Source organism: Antechinus flavipes, chromosome 1, assembly GCF_016432865.1.
Source record: "Antechinus flavipes isolate AdamAnt ecotype Samford, QLD, Australia chromosome 1, AdamAnt_v2, whole genome shotgun sequence".
NCBI lineage: Eukaryota > Metazoa > Chordata > Mammalia > Dasyuromorphia > Dasyuridae > Antechinus > Antechinus flavipes.
The window spans coordinates 21,121,726-21,142,792 of NC_067398.1; the positions used below are offsets into that span (position 1 = coordinate 21,121,726).

Here is a 21,067-nt window from a genome sequence, read left to right on the forward strand (position 1 = left end):
TAGACTAACTCTCATTTGATGATCTTTTATTTAGTATTCAGTGTTTGTTCTCTGGGCTCCATTCCTGATAGTTTGGATTTTTGTATGCCCCCCCTCAATGGAGATCTTCAAGCAAAGGCTAGAAAATATGAATTTTCTATGTTTCTTTAGAAAACTTATCACCCTCAATATTCACTTTTCTCTCTGGACTTCTCATTGGAAGTAAATTATGCCCCTGTAGTCCCTTCTTCTGATGAGCTCTTTTCTCCTAGAACCTCCATTTAAAGAAAGCACCCAGCCAGCCATGTGTTCATTCCTGCCTGGCTTTTACTCCAAAATCTCTGGAGTTGCTTAGATAAGTACCTTTTCATTTTCAGTTTCCTTTTATACATATTCTTTTTCTATTAAAATGTAAGCTTTTTCAGATTGGGAGCTGTCTGTCTTTCTTGTTTTTGCATTTCCAGCGCTGAGTACAGGGTCTAGAATATGATAATTTTAATAAATACTTGTTGACTTGACCACTAGTCAGTTTCTAGAGTGATGATGTTCCGATGTCAGCTTTTTTCATTGCTTTAAGTGGAAATCTTGCCTTCCTCAGTCTCTACCCATTCCTCTGAATTTTGCCCTCTAGGAATTGGCAGAACAAGTCTAATACTTTTGATTTACTTTACAATCCTTTAGTGACCCCCTAGCTTCTCTTCAACAAACCAAATATTCCCAGTTTCTTTAACCTGTTGTCATGTTACTTTTTAGTGAGTCTTCTCCAGACAAGCTTATTAATTCCTTTCTTAAAATGAGAACAACAGTATTTAAACACAAATATTATATCTGTGGCTTGGTTAGGGTAGAGTACAAGGCCTTAATTAACTAATAATAATAAGCTTAAATATCTTAAAATTTCACTAAGACTTTTAGGATTATCTATACAGTGCTTTAAATTTGACAAAGTATTTTATATAGATTAATTCATTTGCTGGTCCTCAATTTGGACAACTTGCTGCTATTAATAGAACCCAAGATCAAGTAAACCTTAGATCTAGGCTGACTCATCTCACTGATTCCCATTCCATTGATGGTATACTAGGTTTTTTTTTTTTTTTTTTTTTTTTTTTTTTTTTTTTTACAAGGCAGATCTCTTTGCCATTTCCATAGTTCTATAGGTGAATTTGTGAACTTATGTTTAGGACATTCCATTTCCCCCATTTAATTTCTCTTAATAGATTTGCAGTCATTTTACTTGGCCATATCTTTTTGATCCTCCAGCTTTGTCATCCAGTGTGTTAATTATCCTCTTCCAGCTTCATGTCATCTGTCAGTTTTATAGTATGCCCTATTCTATCCTTCCATAAAAATGTCAAAAAGAATATGGTCAAAGATAGATTTCTGGGACACTACACTAGAGATTTCTCTTCAGGTTGACCATGATTCCTTTAGACACTATTCTTGTACTTCACTTATTCAAACAGTTACAAGTCTGACTTACCACTCTGTCTCTAACCTATGTTCTCCATCTTCTTCACAAAGAAAACCTGAGAGACTTTGTCACATGGCCTATTGCCATCCAGAGACACTATAAGTTTTATATCCTTTTGGTCTACCAGTTTAGTAATATCAGCTCTCCCATTCTACCCCAAGAAACTGAAATCAGTCTGACATCAACTGTTATTTTTTTATTTTTTCAGCAACACTACCACCTTTTATTTTTATTTCCTATCTCCATCTGTCCAAATGGGGAAAACAAGCAAATGGGAATAAAACCTTTGTAATTAATGTGCATTGGGAAGCAAAACTAATTCTTGCCATGGCCATGTCCAAAAATCTGTCTTGTTTACATCTTGAATTCAACACTTTTCTGTCAGGAGTTGGGTAACCTGGTTCATTTACCATCAAGCGATCAATGCATACAAATCTTCCCTGGTTTCTCTGAGAGTATTTTGTTATTTATTACAATGTAACAAATATTTCATTAATTTATATTACATAATTTGCTCAGTTACTCCCCAACTGAGAGACATTCTTTAAATTTCCAGTTCTTTGTCACCAAAAATAAAATAAAAACTTCTGAACAAAGGAATCTTTTTCTTTTTTCTTTAATCATTTGGGGAATAGGCACAGTAAGGTAGGTATCTCTATGTTGGAAGAGTATATATACAGGTCACTGACTTGGGGGTATATTTCCTAATCCTAATTCCTTTCCAGAAATGCTAGACCAATTCATAGTTTTACCAGTAGAGCATTAATCAGTTTGTTTTCTATGGTCTCTCCAACATTTTTCTTTTTCTTTTTTAAAAATCAATTTTGATGGATGTAAAATGAAATCTCAAGAGTTACTCTAATTTGCATTTCTCCAATTATTAATATTTTGGATCTTTTTTACGTTTTCTGGTAGCTAAAAGATTTATTTCTTTTGAAAAGTACTTGTTTATATCCTTTGACCATTTATCAACTGGGGAAGGGCTCTTGTAAATTTGAATCAGTTTCTTAAGAGTACTAGATATGTAAGATTTTATCAGAGAAACTTGCTACAAAATGTTTTGTTTATCTTTTTGTAGCTAATTTTTTCTATTCTGATTTTAGTTGTATTGGTTTTGTTTGTACAGAAACTTCACACAGGGATGATTACTAAGAGCCAGCCACTGCTAACTTTTAGTAATCATAGCTTTCTTGTTTAAAAAAATAGCATTTTCTGTAATGCCAGAGAAACTGAGACAAGATAGAGATTAGAGAGTTTTTAATATTTTATTTATTGGAGAGCTTAATTAATTGACTGGATCGGACTCTTGTCTCAAAGTATCCAGTAGCGAATGTGAATTTTTCATGAAATAAATATATGGCTCTAAGCTCAGGTAGATAGACAAAGACAGGGGCAGAGTCAGAGCATTGAGGGGGAATTTCCAGGTAGAGACCATCAGTCTGGTTCTGACAGGTTAGGGGGTAGGACCATAAATTTGTAAAGGAGGTGTGCAACTAGAGCCAGGAAGTCTGAAGAGATAGAGGTGGAGGATACCAATTAGGTGTCTGTGATAGACCATCTGGAGTTTTATGACTCTTTTGGAATGTCAAAGTGGCCAAATCTCGAAGCTTTAATTATTTCAGTCCTAATGATTACGAAAGGGAGTTGCAAACAGGTGGATTGAGGCAGAACAATTCAAGGAACTTAGGCAGAACAACTTAGGGAAACCGAGGCAGGATAATTAGGGAAACTGAAGCAGGGCAATTCAAAGGGAATTGTGGCACAATATTTCCTTCTTAGTATGTTCTAGAGTTTTACCCCAAACAGAAATTCATCTAAAATTAGTTAATGCAGTCTCTATTTTGTGATAACTAATTTCCATATGGAGATATTAGTCTGGGAAACCCATTTTTGAATGTAAAAAGCAAACTCTTTGAAGTTGAGGTAATATCACATTGGATGTCTATGATCATAAATGACTAACATCTTTGGTTTTTAAAACCTGGTTCTTCTTAGCCACAATCAAAGGATGTTTTCAGTTTGGTTCTACTCATTGATTAATTGTCTGCTTCTGAGGAGGGGGCATGATACAGTGGCAAGAGTTACTCTAGTCAGAGAACTCAGGTTCAAACCCCATCTCTGATGCGATTTCCTATATAGCCCTAGTAATTTTCCCAGAGCCACACATTATATCAGTGACTGAATTTGTATCCACATTTTTTGGGGCCTATTACATTCGATCTTGCCTTCCTAGAAGATGATTAAATTTCACAGTAAAGATAAAGATGCATATTTTGAAGAAATTATTGTTATTACTTAAGGACACTAAGTTTCACTTCCTTTTTGGATGTTTTGAAGCTCCTAGAAGGGCATACACAGTGCCTAGGACAGTGCCCAATGAATAATAAATCCTTTCTAAAAACTTCTTGATTTCCTTTCTTTGGCAAGACATCATATTATGTGGATATACTATGGGGTTTTTTGGTCTTAGGGCCTGTATTTCAGAATTTTTCAGTTTTAAATTGGGACTAGTTTGCCTGAAACATTTGTCAGATGTGTTTTGTCAGGTGTCGATAAAGTATTTGAAACAAATAGCTTAGTTCTTTTTTTTTTTTTTAAGTAGTCTAAGAGAAAGGCAGAATGGATCGATCCAACACTTTTTTCCCCCTCCATCTTCATCATAAAAGTATGATGGGTTCCATTATAAATCTATTTTCTGTGTCTATTTTTCTCTGGCTTCTTTTGAAGTGTTTATTTTCTCCACTGGAATACCTTAATTTTCCTCCCTAGTTTAATAGATGACAAAGATAACAATAGAGAAATACCTGTCTTTCCCTCCATTCCCTCTAGTACTGCCCAATTGAAAACAAATGGAGTTAGTTTGGCTGATCTTTGGGGGATTAATCTCATTTACAATGATTCCCAGTTCTTTTAAGAGATAGTTAAGTACCTGGACTATAACTGAATTAATTTGCTATGTAACAAAGCCTTTTTAGGTTTCATTTCCTCTTAGAAATGTTAGGTTGTTATGAATTATATCTTTTGGGGAACCTATAAGCTTTTAAAAGATTCTTAAGAAACAAACACAAGATGCTTTAATTTATTGGGCTTTTTAAATTTTTTTCTGATTCTTAAAAAAATATTTAGATATGACTTTAAAGATGCAGTCGATGTTATTGTGTGTTGTTTATTATATCTGAGGATGGCTTAATGTCATAAATGTTGAAAGGAATGTTTTTTGTAGTGAAATGGATATTAATGAAGACACTACTTGATTTTTTTTTAATTTTGAAAATTCACCAGTATATTTTACTCTCATTAATGGAAGGGATAGAAAGGAAATGGAAAGCCAGTCAGAATACTAATTGATTCTAAGTGTAATGTGCTAGTTTTCCCCATTGTAGAAATGATAAAGATTTATTCCTTTTGGACTCTTGTGTGGGATTTAATCTTCTTCAGTGAGTGGTGTTTAGAATTGAGAGAAAATTGTGCTTGCAGGAGATTTCAATGACTGTGCAGAATCTGTTAATTATTTGTTATTTTGCAAGACATAGAAATAGCTTTTTCAGCTAGCCAACATGGAAACAGCCTCTTCAACTATATATTGGCCATTTTGGAAATCTGCATTCTGGGTTTTTACACAATAGAGTCATTGCTTATTTTAATGAATTGTATTTAAAAATCATCTTTAAAAAGTTATGCTCCAGCCTGAGAGTAGTTTCTTTCAGTAGAATCAATGGGCAAGTAGGTAGAGCCACAGTGTATAGAATGCCAGGTCTGGAGGCAGTTCCTGAGTTCAAATGTGATTTCAGACTCTCATTATCTGTGTGACTCTAGACAAGTCATTTATCTCTGTCTCAGTTTTCTTCTCTATAAACTGAGCTAGAGAAGGAAATGACAAAGCACTCTAATGTTTTTGCCAAGAAAACTCCAAATGGTATCACGTAAAGAGTTGGATATGACTCAACTCAACAATAATAATAAGAAAAATTAGTGGCTCTTGCCATCTATCTCTTCAATCCCAATAGTAATTTCAAATACATTTCCCATAACCTGCATCGATCAGTCTATTTTCAATATTAAAGACAAATTGAATAGACTTCCAGGAGTTTACAGTAGGCTATCAAGGAGACTATAAACTATTATTTGAAGCTGCTTTGAGTCCTGCAAATGATTCATTTCTAAGGTATTTCTATTGGACCAGTAATAAAAGAGGACATCTTAAAATGTTAAAATTACTTTGAAAATAAAGTGCAATCTTTAAGTTCTGGGATACAAGAATATATTTAGTTTAAATATTGTAATGGTAATGTATTTATGACACAAACTTTAGAATGCAACATAAATCAATATTACCATTTTGTGTCATTGTCATCATCATTCATCAGTCTGATGTTATAGAAGGTGGTTTGCCAGATTAGAGCTCATAGCAAAAATAAACATTTGCTATTATCATTATCATTATCATTATTGCTATTAGACATTTATTAAGTACCTGTGCCAGGTACTTGCTAAATAATTTACAAAAAAATTATTATTTGATCTTCCCAAGAGGGAAGAAGAAGAAGAAGAAGAGAAGAAGCCCTAAGAGGTATGGACTGTTACTATCAACATTTTATAATTAAAAGAAACTGAGGCAGACAGAAATTATGTGATTTTCCACGAACCACACAGCTACTAAAGGCTGGATTTGAACTTTGGTCTTCTTGATTTCAGGTCCATCATTGTATTGTATTACTTGCCTCATTTCATTCTCATGATTATCACCATCATCATTACTATGATTATGACCATCAGTTTCACTATTTTCATCTTGTGGAATCCATAACTATCTCTCTTCAAGACACAACCATGTCATACTTTTATCTGATTCCCCAATGGCTAGTACCTTTTGCTCTATTGATATTATATTTATTTGTCTTTATTAGCTTTATACATGAGCTATAAGAGCTATGAGACTTGATGTATAGAACATTGAGCTTGGAATCAGGAAGGCTCATTTTCCTGAGTTCAAATCTGACCTCCTAGACTTAGTAGCTATGTGACTCTGGACAACTAATTTTACCCTATTTCCCTCAGTCTCCTCCTTCATAAAATGAGCTGGAGAAGGAAATTGCAAACCACTTCAGTATCTCTGTCAAGAAAACCCTAAATGAGATCACAGAGAGTTGAACACGACTGAAACAACAACCAAAAAATGCCAGCAAAAAAACACACAAACCAAGCTTATACATATTCTGTATGTGTATGTACGTTTCTATGACAGTTAGCCAGCAAGCCTTTATTAGGTACCTGCTATGTTCCAGGCACTGTGCTAAGTGCTGGAATTATACATATAAACACACACACGCATTCTCTCTCTCTCTCTTTCTCTCTCTCTCTCTCTGAATATATGTATGTATCAAAGTTTCACATGTTAAGAGGTTTTTTAACCTAAGATCTATGAATTTGCTTTATAAAAAAAATTTTAATCATTGAAGTTCAATATGATTGTTTTCCTTTGTAATCCACATTATTTTATTTTATGCACTTAAGAATTTTTTTTGAGAAGGGGCTGTAGATTTCCAATGCACTGTTTGGAAAAAAAGGTATTTCCACCAATAACTGTGTCTCTTCCTGAGGTACTTGGAATTAAGCCTCCAGCCTCTCTTTTTATTTCTGAATGCACTCCTTCAAATTTTCCTAATGCTTTTTGTGCATTTCTGTGAACCACAGGCTTTCTCTGCTGAAGTGGACCTGTGGTGACATTTGGCCCAATTTGCATCTGGATGGCAATCTGCTTTTCTTTATACTTAACTGGGGACCATTCAACTCCTGATTCTGGATCTATAGTGATAGGGTCCTTATTGTCTCTGAAGGCAGCTGATTGCCCTTTCACTTTACTCTAATTGGTAGGTAGCTGTCCCCTGCATCAAGTCTTTACCTGTCTATCTGTATAACTTTGTCCATTGCTGGTTTGACCTCTGAGAACAAACAAAATAATTTAGATTCGTATTCTTTATTACAACCTCTCAAATATTCTTGATATGAATTTTCTACTCTTTTCTAGCTTCCTCATCTCTCTTAATCCAGACTTATGTAGTCACACCTATAGCAATCTGCCTCTGGACAGCAGTGCATTATGCTGGGCTATGGAGCAATATGTCTTGAATGCTATGTTACTGTGCTATTTTGTGTTTTGTAGAGATGTGCCAAGTCTAGAATTAAGCCTTCTCCCTTATCTGATATTCAGATTCCTTGGAGCTATTGCATTGCCTAAATGAACCTAGCCCAGAAATGGAGTATACTTTCTGGGACAGTCTACAGGTTTCCCTACCTTTACAGTACTGATTATTGTTGAGTCATTTCACTCACACTTGATTTTTTGTGTCCTCATTTGTTGTTTTCTTGGCAAAGATACTTGAGTGGTTTGCCATTTCCTTTTTCATCTCATTTTACAAATGTGCAACTGAGGCAGACAAGGTTAAGTGACTTGCTCAGGATCATACAGCTAGTAAGTGGCTGAGGCTGGATCGAACTAAGAAAAATGAATTTTTGTCAATCTATTGCACCACCTAACCGCCCCATTGGGAAGTGACTGATTATGCTTTGTTTATTTAGCCTTCTATTGACAAGGAATCCATTTAGGAGTCTATTAGAAAGAAAAGGGATGAGCTTCAGAACCAGGTGATGGGGACTTTGTGAGGAACAATAACATATATGAGAGTAATATTGTAGATAGCTAGGCCCATTTCTACCCCGTTAGCTCATCTCTGGCTACCTTCCAATTTGTCAATGTCCAAATAAAATTGAGCATCTCTCTGCTCGATGCCATTCTGTGTCTTGGCCATCTGCTTTGCCACCCATAAGCATGTGGGTCCATTTGCAAAAGCTGGCAGAGCGCATCATCCAGTCTCTGAAAGTACAAGTTGAAGTGTACACATTTTTTGAAAGAAAACTGCTAGTTAGAAATAGATGAAACACATCTAGAACAGCCAGCTCAGTAAAATAACTGCTCATTCCCCTACCGCCATTACTTCTAGTCCATCAGTGTGGCGAGGTCTTTTGAGATTTCTCTCTTTTTCTTTGGTGTACTTTCATCCTGTGAATTAACATAAAAATGGTAAAGCGTTTTGAAAGGCAGTGTTGACAGTCCATTCTTTAAGTGTGCTCAGATTTGTGTAGAATGCCATTTCTAAGGATTTCTCAAAACCATCATGGAAATACAGGGTATGCAGAGGTACCTCACAGCTGTTTCTAAATTCCCACTATAGCATGTGTATACACACATACGTTATACTAGGGATAGACATACACATTAAATACGATGGATGTATACACATATGTCAGGCTGGAGATTTAGAAGCAGCTGTGTAGCACATCTGCCTTAACTGGATTTTCGTGCAAATTTTTGAGCATCTCTTAAACAAAGCATTGTGTATAGATTGGAACAGAGATGCTAAATGAACTATCATTGTCTTTCAAACTACTTTGCTTCTTACATTGAATCACAGATCAAAAGTATACCCGTAAAACAGAGAGGGACTGAACCGGAACTGGAAGTAGAGTCAAATATGAACACGCACATATAAACCTACTCTCTTTAAATGACATATATCCACATATCCAGGTATACAGAAGTCCCGAGAAATTCTACATACACATTGGAATGATCTCCTTCAAAGATGTTCCCTCTTAGCATTTTACCCTCACGTGGAAGGGTTTGGTAGAGAATGCTGGACATTTTTGGCTGAGAATATCCACATCTTTTTTGCTCTAGGCTGGAAGCAGAAGATGTGAAATATAGTTTTGGAAAGGTTTTAGACTTCATGAATATTAATTTTCATCTGGGATTATCAGTTTCTCATCTAGTTCATCCTTAACATTCCCAGCTCAATGAGATATACCAAGATGACTGGCTAGTTTTTCCCTTTGGTTTCATCTTAGATTGACCTTTAACTTTTCCATAGACGTTGAGAGAAGCTAAGGTGCTCACATACTCTTTTTCAGGTCTGAGCAGTTTTTTAAAAAAGTTCATTCCATTTAAATCAGTTTTAGAACCTTTATTAAGGGCATACCATGTGCAAGACAATTTAGTAGAAAGTGAACGGTTCTTGGTATCAAGAGGCTTTCATTCCACTGGGAGTCATTTTATAACTATGATATTTAGGCCTTGGAAAATTATTTGGAAATATTTATGGATATTTCTGTTCTTGGAGTTCTTAGTTTCACATTCAATCCACTATTTTTTTTTTCTTTGTCTATTTGATTATTGTTTTTTGGTGTTGGTTAAGTTTAAAAAAAATGAAACAGTAAAATGAGGTCTTTCTGTCATGGTGTTAAGGTTTGTTGCGGTCAGAATTAAGCTAGAGAGAACAGACTTCTTCTAGGAAAGATGAGAGGCACTGTTAGATCCCAGTATTCTATTTATGTGAAACTGTAACATCCTTGTACTCCAAATCCCATGTAGTGCAGTAACGCATGAGAATCCCAGCCTGAGCTTTCTGCTGACAAACCCCTTCAGTTTAATAAACCATGGCAGGGATTTTGCCAGACCTGCTCTTCGGTGGACACGTATAACATACTTGCTTTTTCTTATTATTCATATAATAATCATAGTCAGATTTATATGGACTGCCTGTTCTGGAGAGTCAGACTACATATATTCGTTAGCATGCACCATTTTAAATGTTGTAATTAAGTTGCTGACATAAGCAAGTCTGCAGTCTTGCATTAAGGTAAGGATCCGTAAAGGCAAGCATTTGCATAATTTAATTTTCTGCACAGAAGATATTGAAAATCAATAGCATGATTCATGGCCATCCCATGGAATTGCTGTGCTGCTATTCTCCAACTGTTTGAGAGTTTTAAAATTGATTAAATTTAGGGTGCTGAGTCTGTTACTTTGCTTAGAGCCCACAGATTGTTTATGTTTGAATCTTTGCTCTCTGCCAATAAGATATTAGGTGCCTTGGCTTATTCTTTAATTGTAAAATGTTTTTATTTCCATTTAACTTTAAAAAAAAAAAAAAAAAAACTTCTTCAGTTTTGTGTGGACATTAGCTGGAAACCTAAAACTGAAAACTGTATGTCGTTCCTGGAATGGATTATACACTGTAGATTCTCAGTCAAACTTGAAGTGTCTTGATCGATCATTCCATTTGTATAATCTTCATCTTTTGTGATGATTTTCTGTTGTTGCATAATTTAGAAAGTCTATGTTGCTGATAACTTGATAAAGTAGGGGTTGGGAAAAAAGGAATAAATGTAGTAGCTGGTGCTAAAAAGAAGACTTAAGTTTTTAAAATCATCACCATTGCCAAGGCAAAGTAGATATGCCTCACTACATTCTATGCAAAACATGCAGAGTCCCTAATGATTTTTTTATATACTCAGGGATTCAGCATTTTTGATTATTTAAAACTGGATTCATTCACCACAGACAGATATTAGGGCTAGAAAGGATCATAGCTGTTAGAGCTGGAGGATACCTTAGCCACCCTCAGTTTATGTGTCTGCTACCTTTCTTTCCTGACTCTCACATTTATTAAAAGGATAAAATGCCAACCTAGAGTGAGATTTCTGGTGAAATCGATGCAGATGTCTGTCCTCATATCCATTGTCTGGAACATTTTTATTAGTGCTAGAGATGAAGATACTGATTCCATGCTTATCACATTTTCACAGATGTGGTGGGAGAGACAACTAAAACATTGAATTGAATAAATAAAGATCCCCAAAACCTGAATCAATCAATCAATCAATAAATATTGATTGGGCATCTCTTATATGCCTCATGCAGTGCTAAATACCAAGGATATAAAATCAAAAGGTAAACATTTCCTGCCCTGGAGGAATTTATATTCTGTCAGGGAAGAGAACATAAGATTATATAGCATAACAGATAAAATAAAAAGCTATTAGCTATTAGGGTAGGGATAAAACTCACCTATTTTATAAGGTTGCATTTGAATCTACAGTTTTGTGACTAAATACATAAAGCATTTATTAAGTACTTACTATATGCCAAGTGGGCACTGTGCTGAGAAGGGATTCAATACAAAAAAAAAAAAAACAAACAAACCACAAAACAACAACAATAATAACAAAAAATACTTTTCCTTCCTTCCAGAGGCTTACATTTTAATGGAGGAATATAACACATAAAGAGGAGATATGAATGAAGGCAAGTAGAAGGGGGCTTCTGTTAAGGAAATAGAGAAAAAAAAAAGAAGATTAGAGCCAGAAGTTAGAGTAGTTCTGATCTTCCTAAAATGGTAATTCTGACCAAGGACTCACTAATCCGAACAGAAATCCATAGGGAAAAGGCACTTTCAGGAGGAAGAGATTGCTGATGAGTTTGGTGGGTATTTCCTTATTACCCTTGAATGATATATGAAAAATCTGTAAATTTCTCATTAAAGGTAGTATTGTATGCCACTAGCAAAGATCACAACTTCTTCTACATCTTAATTTTTGAAGCTTGTTGCAGCTGAAAAAATAGAATTGACCTGTACTAAGGATTCAGAATTATAGGGCTGGGAGGGAACTGAGAAGCTATAGAGTCCAATCCTCTAATTATATAAATGAGGGAACTAATAATATGGTTGACTTTTTCCAAAGTCAAGAGAGTATTAGAAGTGAGATATGAACTCAGGTCTTTGAATAGCAAATACTCTTTCTAATTATATCACATTGCCTCAGATCTAGCATTAGATGATAAGACTAAATAACATAATACTGAATTTGTACTCAAACTATTCCAGCTTTGTGGATCTTGTTACCACACATTATCCTTCAAAAGCCTAAGGTGGTTATTCCTAAGGCTTTTAAAGAGGACTCAATTGGAGGTGGGCAATGATTTTTTAAGAATATATGAACATATTAGGAATATATTTTGATTTTTTTCCTACTTATTGAATTTTACACTATGGAATAAAGATCAGCCAATAGATTTTGATGATGATGATGTCAACGATAACCATTATGTGCCTTTTATGATCAAAGAACCTAATAATAGTTGGTTTTTTATAATATTTTAAGGTTTGCAGTGTACTTTATGCATCATTTCATACTGGATTTTCCCATCAATCCTGTATAATACATACTCTAGATGGTATCATTCCCATTTTTAAATTGAACAAATGGAATTCCAGAGTGGTTAAATGATGAGTTATAGTCACAGAAATGATAGCTGTCCTAATTCCCAAGTCCAGAACTCTGTCCATATAAAATAGTTTTATTTAAAGAAGAGAGCTTGATAGTGCTACAGTAGAATGAGTCAGAAGGTCTGTGTTAAAATCCTACCTTGAGGGTTGTAACTTCTGTTTCTAACACAAGTCATTTAGCTTCTTTGAGCCTTAGTTTCCTCATCTGTAAAATTCAGTGACTCAATTGATAAACCTCTTAGATTTTCCCTTAGCTCTCTCTGATCTGGTGACCTAAAAACCAAAAGAAAAACAAATTTAGATTGTTGAATTGCATTGTGAGCAGAATTATAATCCATGCATTTACTAATTGCTCTTTCTTTGAGTAGTTCACCATTTGGTCTTTTGTTATTAAGGAGATAATTCTTGGTATAGTTGATTATAGAGGAGGATAGTGGAAAATTTTACATTTATACATAGATACATACGTGTGTGTGTGTGTGTGTGTAGGATTTATCAATGACACCATTTCTGTCATTGTGGATGATTTGTTTTCTCTGGATCTCAGTTTTCTCATCTGTAAAATCAGAATGTTTGGTTAGAAACCAGGCAAGGTCTTTTCCAGCCTTAGGTCTAGGAGTGTATGATGATAATACTAATGAGTAATTCAGGTCATGAGAAGCAGAGATGTGTATTGTTTTTTTTTTTTTTTTTCCTCTTTTCTGTCATTCTCATATTGAATATTCTGTTCTTTGCCTGCATTTTCTTTGATCATGAAAGCACATTTTGTTTTTGTTTGGGTGCATTTTAAAATTATTAGCATATTCATCTGTGGTGTATTTTTTGAGGTAGTGAAAAAACCATTTCCAGTTGGAGTTGGGGCACCTGTGATTTTTGTGTTTCTTGTCTTCTAGTGCAGTCAGGTGTGAGCTAACAACAAAAGAAATTTGCATGTGTAAAGTTGGGAAATGGGGGGGCTCTGAGTGTTTTAATATGCAGATGGTAGCCTTGGAAATTGGGCAAAATTATCTTTCATTTGGTTGATTTGATCCATTTTGAGTAGGTTTTTTTTCCCCCAAGTTGTATAGCAGCATTTCCCTCCTCTAGAGTCAGGAATCTTGAGTTTTCTTATTCTGTAACTGTAGATAAAATGGTCTGCTCAGCTTGGAAGAAACATATAACCTAAAAGACAAAAATCGGGACTATAAGATTTTAGGAATTTTGATTCCCACCTCCACTTTGATGGAGTAAGAAAATTCTAGGCTTTCAAAAGAATCAATTCTTAAAGAGTCAGCAATGGCAACACTTAAAGACCAAACCTTCCAAATTATAGGGGGATGGTAGTCTTGTTTGCCAGTTGGAGTACCCACATAGACAAAAATCCATCCAGATTTTTGAAATATAGAGATATTCAAAATCATCAGTCAGTTACCGTACATTCTCTAAGTACCAAGCACTGGACACAGTGTATTGGGGATAACTGTAAATGAAACAGTTACCTGCTCTCAAGGTGCTTACACTCTAGAGGAAGAAACAGTCATGTGTTTTTTTCCCCTTTTGGTTCAATTTTTCTTACCCAACACAGAAAGAAAAAACAAGCAAACAAAAAAAAAAATGAAGATACTATATGAGCAGGGATTTTATGTATGTATATATATGCATACATATATATATATATATATGTATATTCTTATGATTAACCTTGTGCTTTTGTGTTTCTTTCAGCTTTGACAGAAGGCTATGTTGGAGCTCTCCATGAAAATAGGCATGGCAGCTCAGTGCAAATCCGCCGGCGGAAAGCATCTGGAGATCCTTACTGGGCATATTCAGGTAAGTTGAGTCGGTCTGATTTGTTCTCTGATGGTAAAGGAACATGTGTTTAAATCAAAACAGAAATCTCATATAGTATGCTTTTGGGGGAGGGGAGAGAGAAATTTCCTTGCCATGCAATTCTAGGAATCATCATTAACCCTTTCAGCTTCTCATAAAACAGAATTGTGAAAGGAGCATTTTTATTATGTAATTGATTTATCCTTCCACACTTTGCAGGTAGGTTTTCCCCCCTTTCTTGTAGTAGGCATTTATCTTTGACTGCTCGTCCTAAACCTGTATTTTTTCTGGAGTATAAAGATTGTTCTCTTTTGTCACAATTTAGAATTAAAGCAGGGGAAAAAAGAATACCTGGCCTTCAGTTTTTAAATGCCTACTTAATATACAGAAATACCAGGCAGTGGAATGTTCTCTAGTGCCCTAATAGAAGAGATCCAATTTTATTTTCAAATCAGATCATTCTGATTAAATAAATTCCTTCATGCACTTCTTGGCACTATACAAATTCTGACTTTTGCTTTAAGAGGCTGAATACATGATTAAAAGAGGTAGTTGGAGTTTAATTTTTTTTCTCTCTTTGCTTAAAATGTTTTGATTTTTAATATTTTTAAGAAAGGAACACTTTTAGGGAATAATAATAAGAAGATACATTTTTAAAGTGGAAACAAAATGTTAGGAAATAGATTTTGGGCCATGGTGACTTTGCATATCAGAAGTGATGGGTAGATTTTGATTCTTAAAGGCATTTTGTTATGTAGAAATGTACCTGGAAATTTTATTATAGTTAATTAAAAGAGGGAAAATTGGAGAAGGTAGACAAACCACTTTGGAAATTACCTCGTCACTCCATATTTCAAAGGCCTTATATGAAATGGCTTGGTTGCTGGCCATTAGTCTTATGAGCAAATCTGCAAATTATGACATGCTGCTGCATGCATTCAGGACCATATTTAATGACCCAGTCAGAACCCAGTGTTTCCATTAGGTAAAGAAGGAAAGGAAGGAAGGAAAGGGATTTATTCCATGCTAATTCTGCTAGATTTATGTCAGTGTAAAATGTATGGGCCTGATCTTTAATTACAGCTTATCTATTGACTTCTTGCATCCTTTTGTCTATTGATAAATCTCCTGCTCTTAGGGGGAGAATAGCCAATCTGTTTTATTTGTAAAGAATAGATAGCAGGTCTTCCTTCTGCCTGAAGTTCTTCCTGATTGGTGCTATCAAATTAAAAGTCTTTTGTCACTGTTTCAAATAAATGAAGTAAATTGGGAAATGAAGGGGTATGTGTGGGGGATGAAATATAATGTTTAAAAAGTTAAACCAGATTTGTAAATTCATCAATGAGGGGAATCCCAATTGTGGAAACTCTCTAAGTCCATGCAGATATACAAGTTAATTTAGAGGCACTGATAAGTAAATGTCTTGCCTATCTATCATACCTACCATGTTTACTGAAGGAAAGACTTCCTTTCCATCCTTGTGGCCACTATACTTTCTGTTTCTTTCAGAAATCAAATCTATATTCATATCTTTGGAAGCCTAGACTGTCTCATATTCCTAAAATACATTCCCTTTTTATCTCTCCATCATAAATTCTTCCTCCTCTTTTAAGATTCAGGTCAACAATTGCCTTCTGCATGCAGCCTCCTTTCCCAATAGCTAAAGCCTCCTTGCCTCTCAAACTACCTTGTATTTTGTGATAATATCTGTTTGTATTTAGTCACTTTATAATTGTGGTTTGTGTGTGTGTGTGTGTGTGTGTGTGTGTGTGTGTGCATGTGTGCACTTATGAGTAGAGATTACTTCATTTTTAGCTCTCATACCCCCAGTCCCTAGTATACAGGAATCATTTAATTAAAACTTGGTAATTTTTATAATATAATATGTGTTTATATATGTCCGAGGTAGTATTTGATCTATAGTTCTCTTAAGTGATCCTTCATAACATTTTAACTTTTCCAGAGGATATTTATACAAAACTGGAGCACATAATATATCTGTTCCTAGAGATTTATCTGTGCTTTTATATGTATGCATTGATATATGCGATATTTTATATGTATATTCATGTATATATACACATACATATATGAATATATCCAAAGATACCTATTATTTACATATATAACCGGGGAACTTATAGACATTTGTTTGTTTGGGCATTCATGTGGCCAAGAATTTATAAGGTATAAGTAGAAACAAAGGGCAGTAGGATGGTATAGTGAATAAGAGTGTTGGACTTAAGAGTCTCAAAGACCTGAGTTCAAATCTTCCCTCTGATTTTTTCTTGTCTGTATGACTATGAGTAATTAGCTATGTCTGTTATGGCTTCATTTCCCTCCTCTGTAAAATGACAGTAATAAATAGTACCCATCTCATAGTGTTGTTGGAAACATCAAATGAGATATTCATCAAAATGCTTTGAAAATACTCTGTGCCATATTAATGCTAAATATCATGATCATCTTTCATCATTGTAGCATAACAACAGTGTTTTGGCCCTAAACTTTGTAGTTTTCATTCCACTCACATCCAAAGTGTCCATTGCAGATGATGAAAACTATTGAGAATTTTGGTGGTTTTTTTTTTTTTTTTGTCTTTACCTGCAGCGGAATACAAAACCTTCATGTAGTATTGGCTGAACTTCACCACATCCAGGTTTGGGACTTGTCTTTGTTCTTGGAAGAGATAATGGGTCCCCTTGAGATATTTCCATCACCCAGAGAGGGATTCCCAAGGGAAATCATGCAGAGAACAAGTTGGTTCAGCAGAGTATGAGAAAGTGAAAGACTATGGAGAGAAGGGAAAGTCTACTATCAGATCCAGAGAATGAAAAAAGAAAGGTTTTCTTAGTACTTTCTTCTGCAGATTTGGATCACTCTTTTCTACCTCTTATATAAAAAAGATGGAGCCTTTCCTTTTAGTCATGATTCCTCGATTGTGGCTTAGAAAGCCCTAAAGTTATAGGCAACCCCCTGCAGCATCGGGCCCAGTGCCAAAAAAATAACATTTGCAAGAGAGCAGGTGCCTGTGGTTTCTGGTACACCATTGCAGAGTGCTTGATTGAGCTCTGATACAAAACTCTGAAATCATGACTTTGCCTCCGTGGGCAAGCTGTTGTGTCAGTCTCCACTGTACAAAGGCTGAGTGAGACCACGTTGGATTTTAGTGTGCTTACCACTTTGAAGCTCCAGCTACTTTCTAACATGGTGAGGCTGATGGTTTTGGGTTGAAGCCACGGAGCTCTGGATGAAGATAAATGAGGCTGACAATTTCTTTCTGGGTTTGATCCAGTGCATGCTCGGAGTATAGATCTAGCAACTGACTTTCATGACTATATCTCAACATCTCCATTGCGGGACGGTTTCCTTTCATGACTCTCCATAAAACTCTTTGTCCTTCCAAGAAGATTTTTACTTTTTTTTTTTTTTACTCCCCAGCCTTTTTCATTCTTTGATATGAATTTTGATATAGATACAGCTGTAGAAAAAGTTGGCATCCCTTCTTGATCTAGGAAGCTAAGTCAGAATTGTTACAGATGAACAGAAGTTATGAAGTTTGGAATCACTGATCTCATTTCTCTCATTATTTTCTAGATTTCACAGAGCTAGAGACTCACTCCTAGCTGATAATATACAAATTAATTTTTGAGACAAAAAAAAAAATCAGCCATACACTCCTATACCATTCTGGGGATCCATATTACAAGAATTGAATGGGTGCTTGGAAAAGTCCCATCTAAATATAGCCATGCAATTGTAATTTTTGGGCTTGATTAAGGGACATAACTGGCTAAAGAGGACTAGTGTGATTGACATTAGATGATTGATTGATTTGATTAACCTCATTTCCCAAATATAGGTCTAGCCACAGGTAGGCAAAGTGAGCTGCATTTATGAGACCAAGTTGAAGGACTCATCAATTATTGCAGATATTTTAAACCTACATTTCTCCTTATTTTCTTCTTGAGTAAGATCCAATACAATGAAGTATGCATAATATCTAAAGTAGTCAACTCTCCTATCACTTATCACTTAGGTACCATCAGAAAATATTTCTAAATTAGGTGGGAGGTAGGCAGGTAGGCTAAATGACCTTTGAGATCTCGCTTAGCATTTTCTGACTATCACATTCATCTGGCACGTAATTATATAATATCTCTCTTATGTTATTTCTCAAAATTTTGACCTGCCTTTTTATTTAGAATCTGAGCTCTTTCATATATACTACAACTAATTAACTATCCATCAAGTACTCGAGTCTCCTATAATGCTGGTTATTCACATTTCATTTCATGAATGTTGTTGGTTGTACATACTTAAAGGAGTCACTGGTAAGATTCTGCCTTGAAAGTCCAGATTTATTTAGCACATAAATTAATAAACTTCTTTAAATAAAGAGCAATTTGACTATATTTAAAGCATAATTAAATTTATATGAATTCCATTTGCCTGCAACTTTTCAGGACTATTAGGATAGATCTTGCTGTCTGAACTAAAAATGTATGGCAACATATAAGTGAATTTCATCATAATTAGTCTATCATATCTCCACCTGAGAGATGTTCTTTCTGGTGAGGGAATCTTGCTTAATAACTGAATTCCTTTAAAGGCTTCTGCCCTAAATTTTGGGCATTTTGATAGTATAAGGTGGAACTCTTGTTCAGTGTAGACATGACCAATGAGTTAATAATTGATTGTATAACTTTGCTTACCTTGTGCCATGACCAAACTATAATACGGCTTTTTGTCTTAGTGGAATATGACGAAGAAAAATCTGTCTTACTTTTTTGTATAATTCTCTAATTCCCTCGTAGGCATTATTTTATTTTAAATGCAAAAATTTGTGACGCATTTGTACCTCCAGCACCTGGTACAATGCCTGGCACATAGTAGGCACTTAGATGTTTGTTGATTAAACAAATATATAATGTAAGGGGGATAAAAGCATATGGTCACATGTGATTTTTTTTCTTTTTGAAAAGAACATTTGCCACCATATGTTCAAGGTTTTTTCAGTGATTCGGAGAACTGTTAGAATTTTTTTCTTCCTACAGGAATTCATTTTCTATACATTTGAGAATATTTTCATTTCATTAAATTTCATTATACACTCTGCAGTAGGTTCTAAAGTTTTTTGGCATCCATTCTCCAGAGGATGTATGCACAAGTGTTACAAATGTTAATGGACTCTAATGTGCTTAGCAGGAGGCGCTGAATATGCCCCTTAGGGTCCCGGTGACCCTTGGAAAAGCCTATTAGGAAGATGAAATAGTTCTCTCTGCTACATGCATAGCAAGTGATACATCAACAAACATAATTAAGACTGGTGCTATAGATGGGGCATTTTAAACAGGGAAAATGATAGCCATGGGGTCTGGCTATTGAGCTTTCCTTAAAAACAGCTGTTTGGAGATCTGTGTGGTATTTATGAAGGTTCTAAGAAAAAAAAGATCAAAGAAAATGAAAAGCTTCATTGTATATCCCTATGGTCATCGGATTCCATTCCCTACTTCATAGGCTTTTGAGGAGGGTTTTTTCATTGAGGTTTGTAATTTTATGAAATACTGAACCACACTGAAATTAATGACCTGATGTTAGTTGGGGTAGAAAAAGCATCAAGATTTATTGAGCTGTTAGTAAATATTGACCCAGTAGGAGATAAGTTCTTTTTCGATTTAGAGATGCAATAATTTTGATATTATGTGATCTGTATGTTTGTATGTTTATACATACATCCACATATATATTCTATGTGCCTATATATCATGTTTCTACAATTTGCATTAATCTCATTTTCATTGATATATATTTATGGATGTAATTCAGTGTTCAAACCTGGGGTAATTACATAAAACTCTCATCATGACAAAGAGAATTGTGACTCCATACCTTGATGAGTGGAGTTGGTACTAGAGCTTGGTAGAAAAAAACTTTGATTTTTCTTCCTGCTTCTATAGAGGATCTCTGGAAAGAAAAATATGGAGAAAGAGAGGGAAAAAAAAAAGACCTTTGGGAATTAGCAGGTATAAAGAAGACTGAATATTTCAAATCTCCTTGGTTTCTTATTTCTTATTTCTTAAAAACTTTAGGAAATTTCCCTTTTGGTAACGTAAGGGGCTCTCCCTATCACAGTGAATATATATATATATATTGGTCTAGGAAGCTAAGTCAGAATTGTTACAGATGAACAGAAGTTATGAAGTTTGGAATCACTGATCTCATTTCTCTCATTATGTTTTCGAACTATATGATTTCTTTGGTTTAAAGACTTTGAAAAGAACTCAGAAGAAGAGCTATAGGTTCTTTGGATGATTCTCTAGAGTACTCATGACAGAAGGTAGAGGAGAGGTGTTGTGTAAAATGAGATGGTGTGGGTTGGCTTTGATCTGCTTTATTGGAGGTAGTACTTGTATCCAGGAAGTCATCAGTCCATTGAAACATTGAAGTATAAAGGCTTTGACTTCTGAAGAGAGACAGCATACAATTCTTTTTTTTTTTTTATTAAAGCTTTTTTTTTTTCAAAACATATGCATGGATAATTTTTCAACATTGACCCTTACAAAGCATTGTGTTCCAAATTTCCCCCTCTTTCCGCCCCCCTCTCCCCTAGATGGCAAGTAATCCAATATATGTTAAACATGATAAAATATATATTAAATCCAATATATGTATACAT

At 34.9% G+C, this 21,067-nt stretch overlaps 1 protein-coding gene across 3 annotated transcripts in view; it reads left to right on the forward strand.

Moving 5' to 3' along the window:
• Positions 1-21,067, forward strand: part of PTPRG (protein tyrosine phosphatase receptor type G) — a 786,314-nt gene that overhangs the window by 163,750 nt on the left and 601,497 nt on the right. For all 3 annotated transcript variants that reach the window (XM_051980013.1, XM_051980023.1, XM_051980032.1), the window contains exon 2: positions 14,284-14,388. In XM_051980013.1, the coding sequence (XP_051835973.1) occupies positions 14,284-14,388 (105 nt within the window). The remainder of the gene's footprint in view (positions 1-14,283; positions 14,389-21,067) is intronic.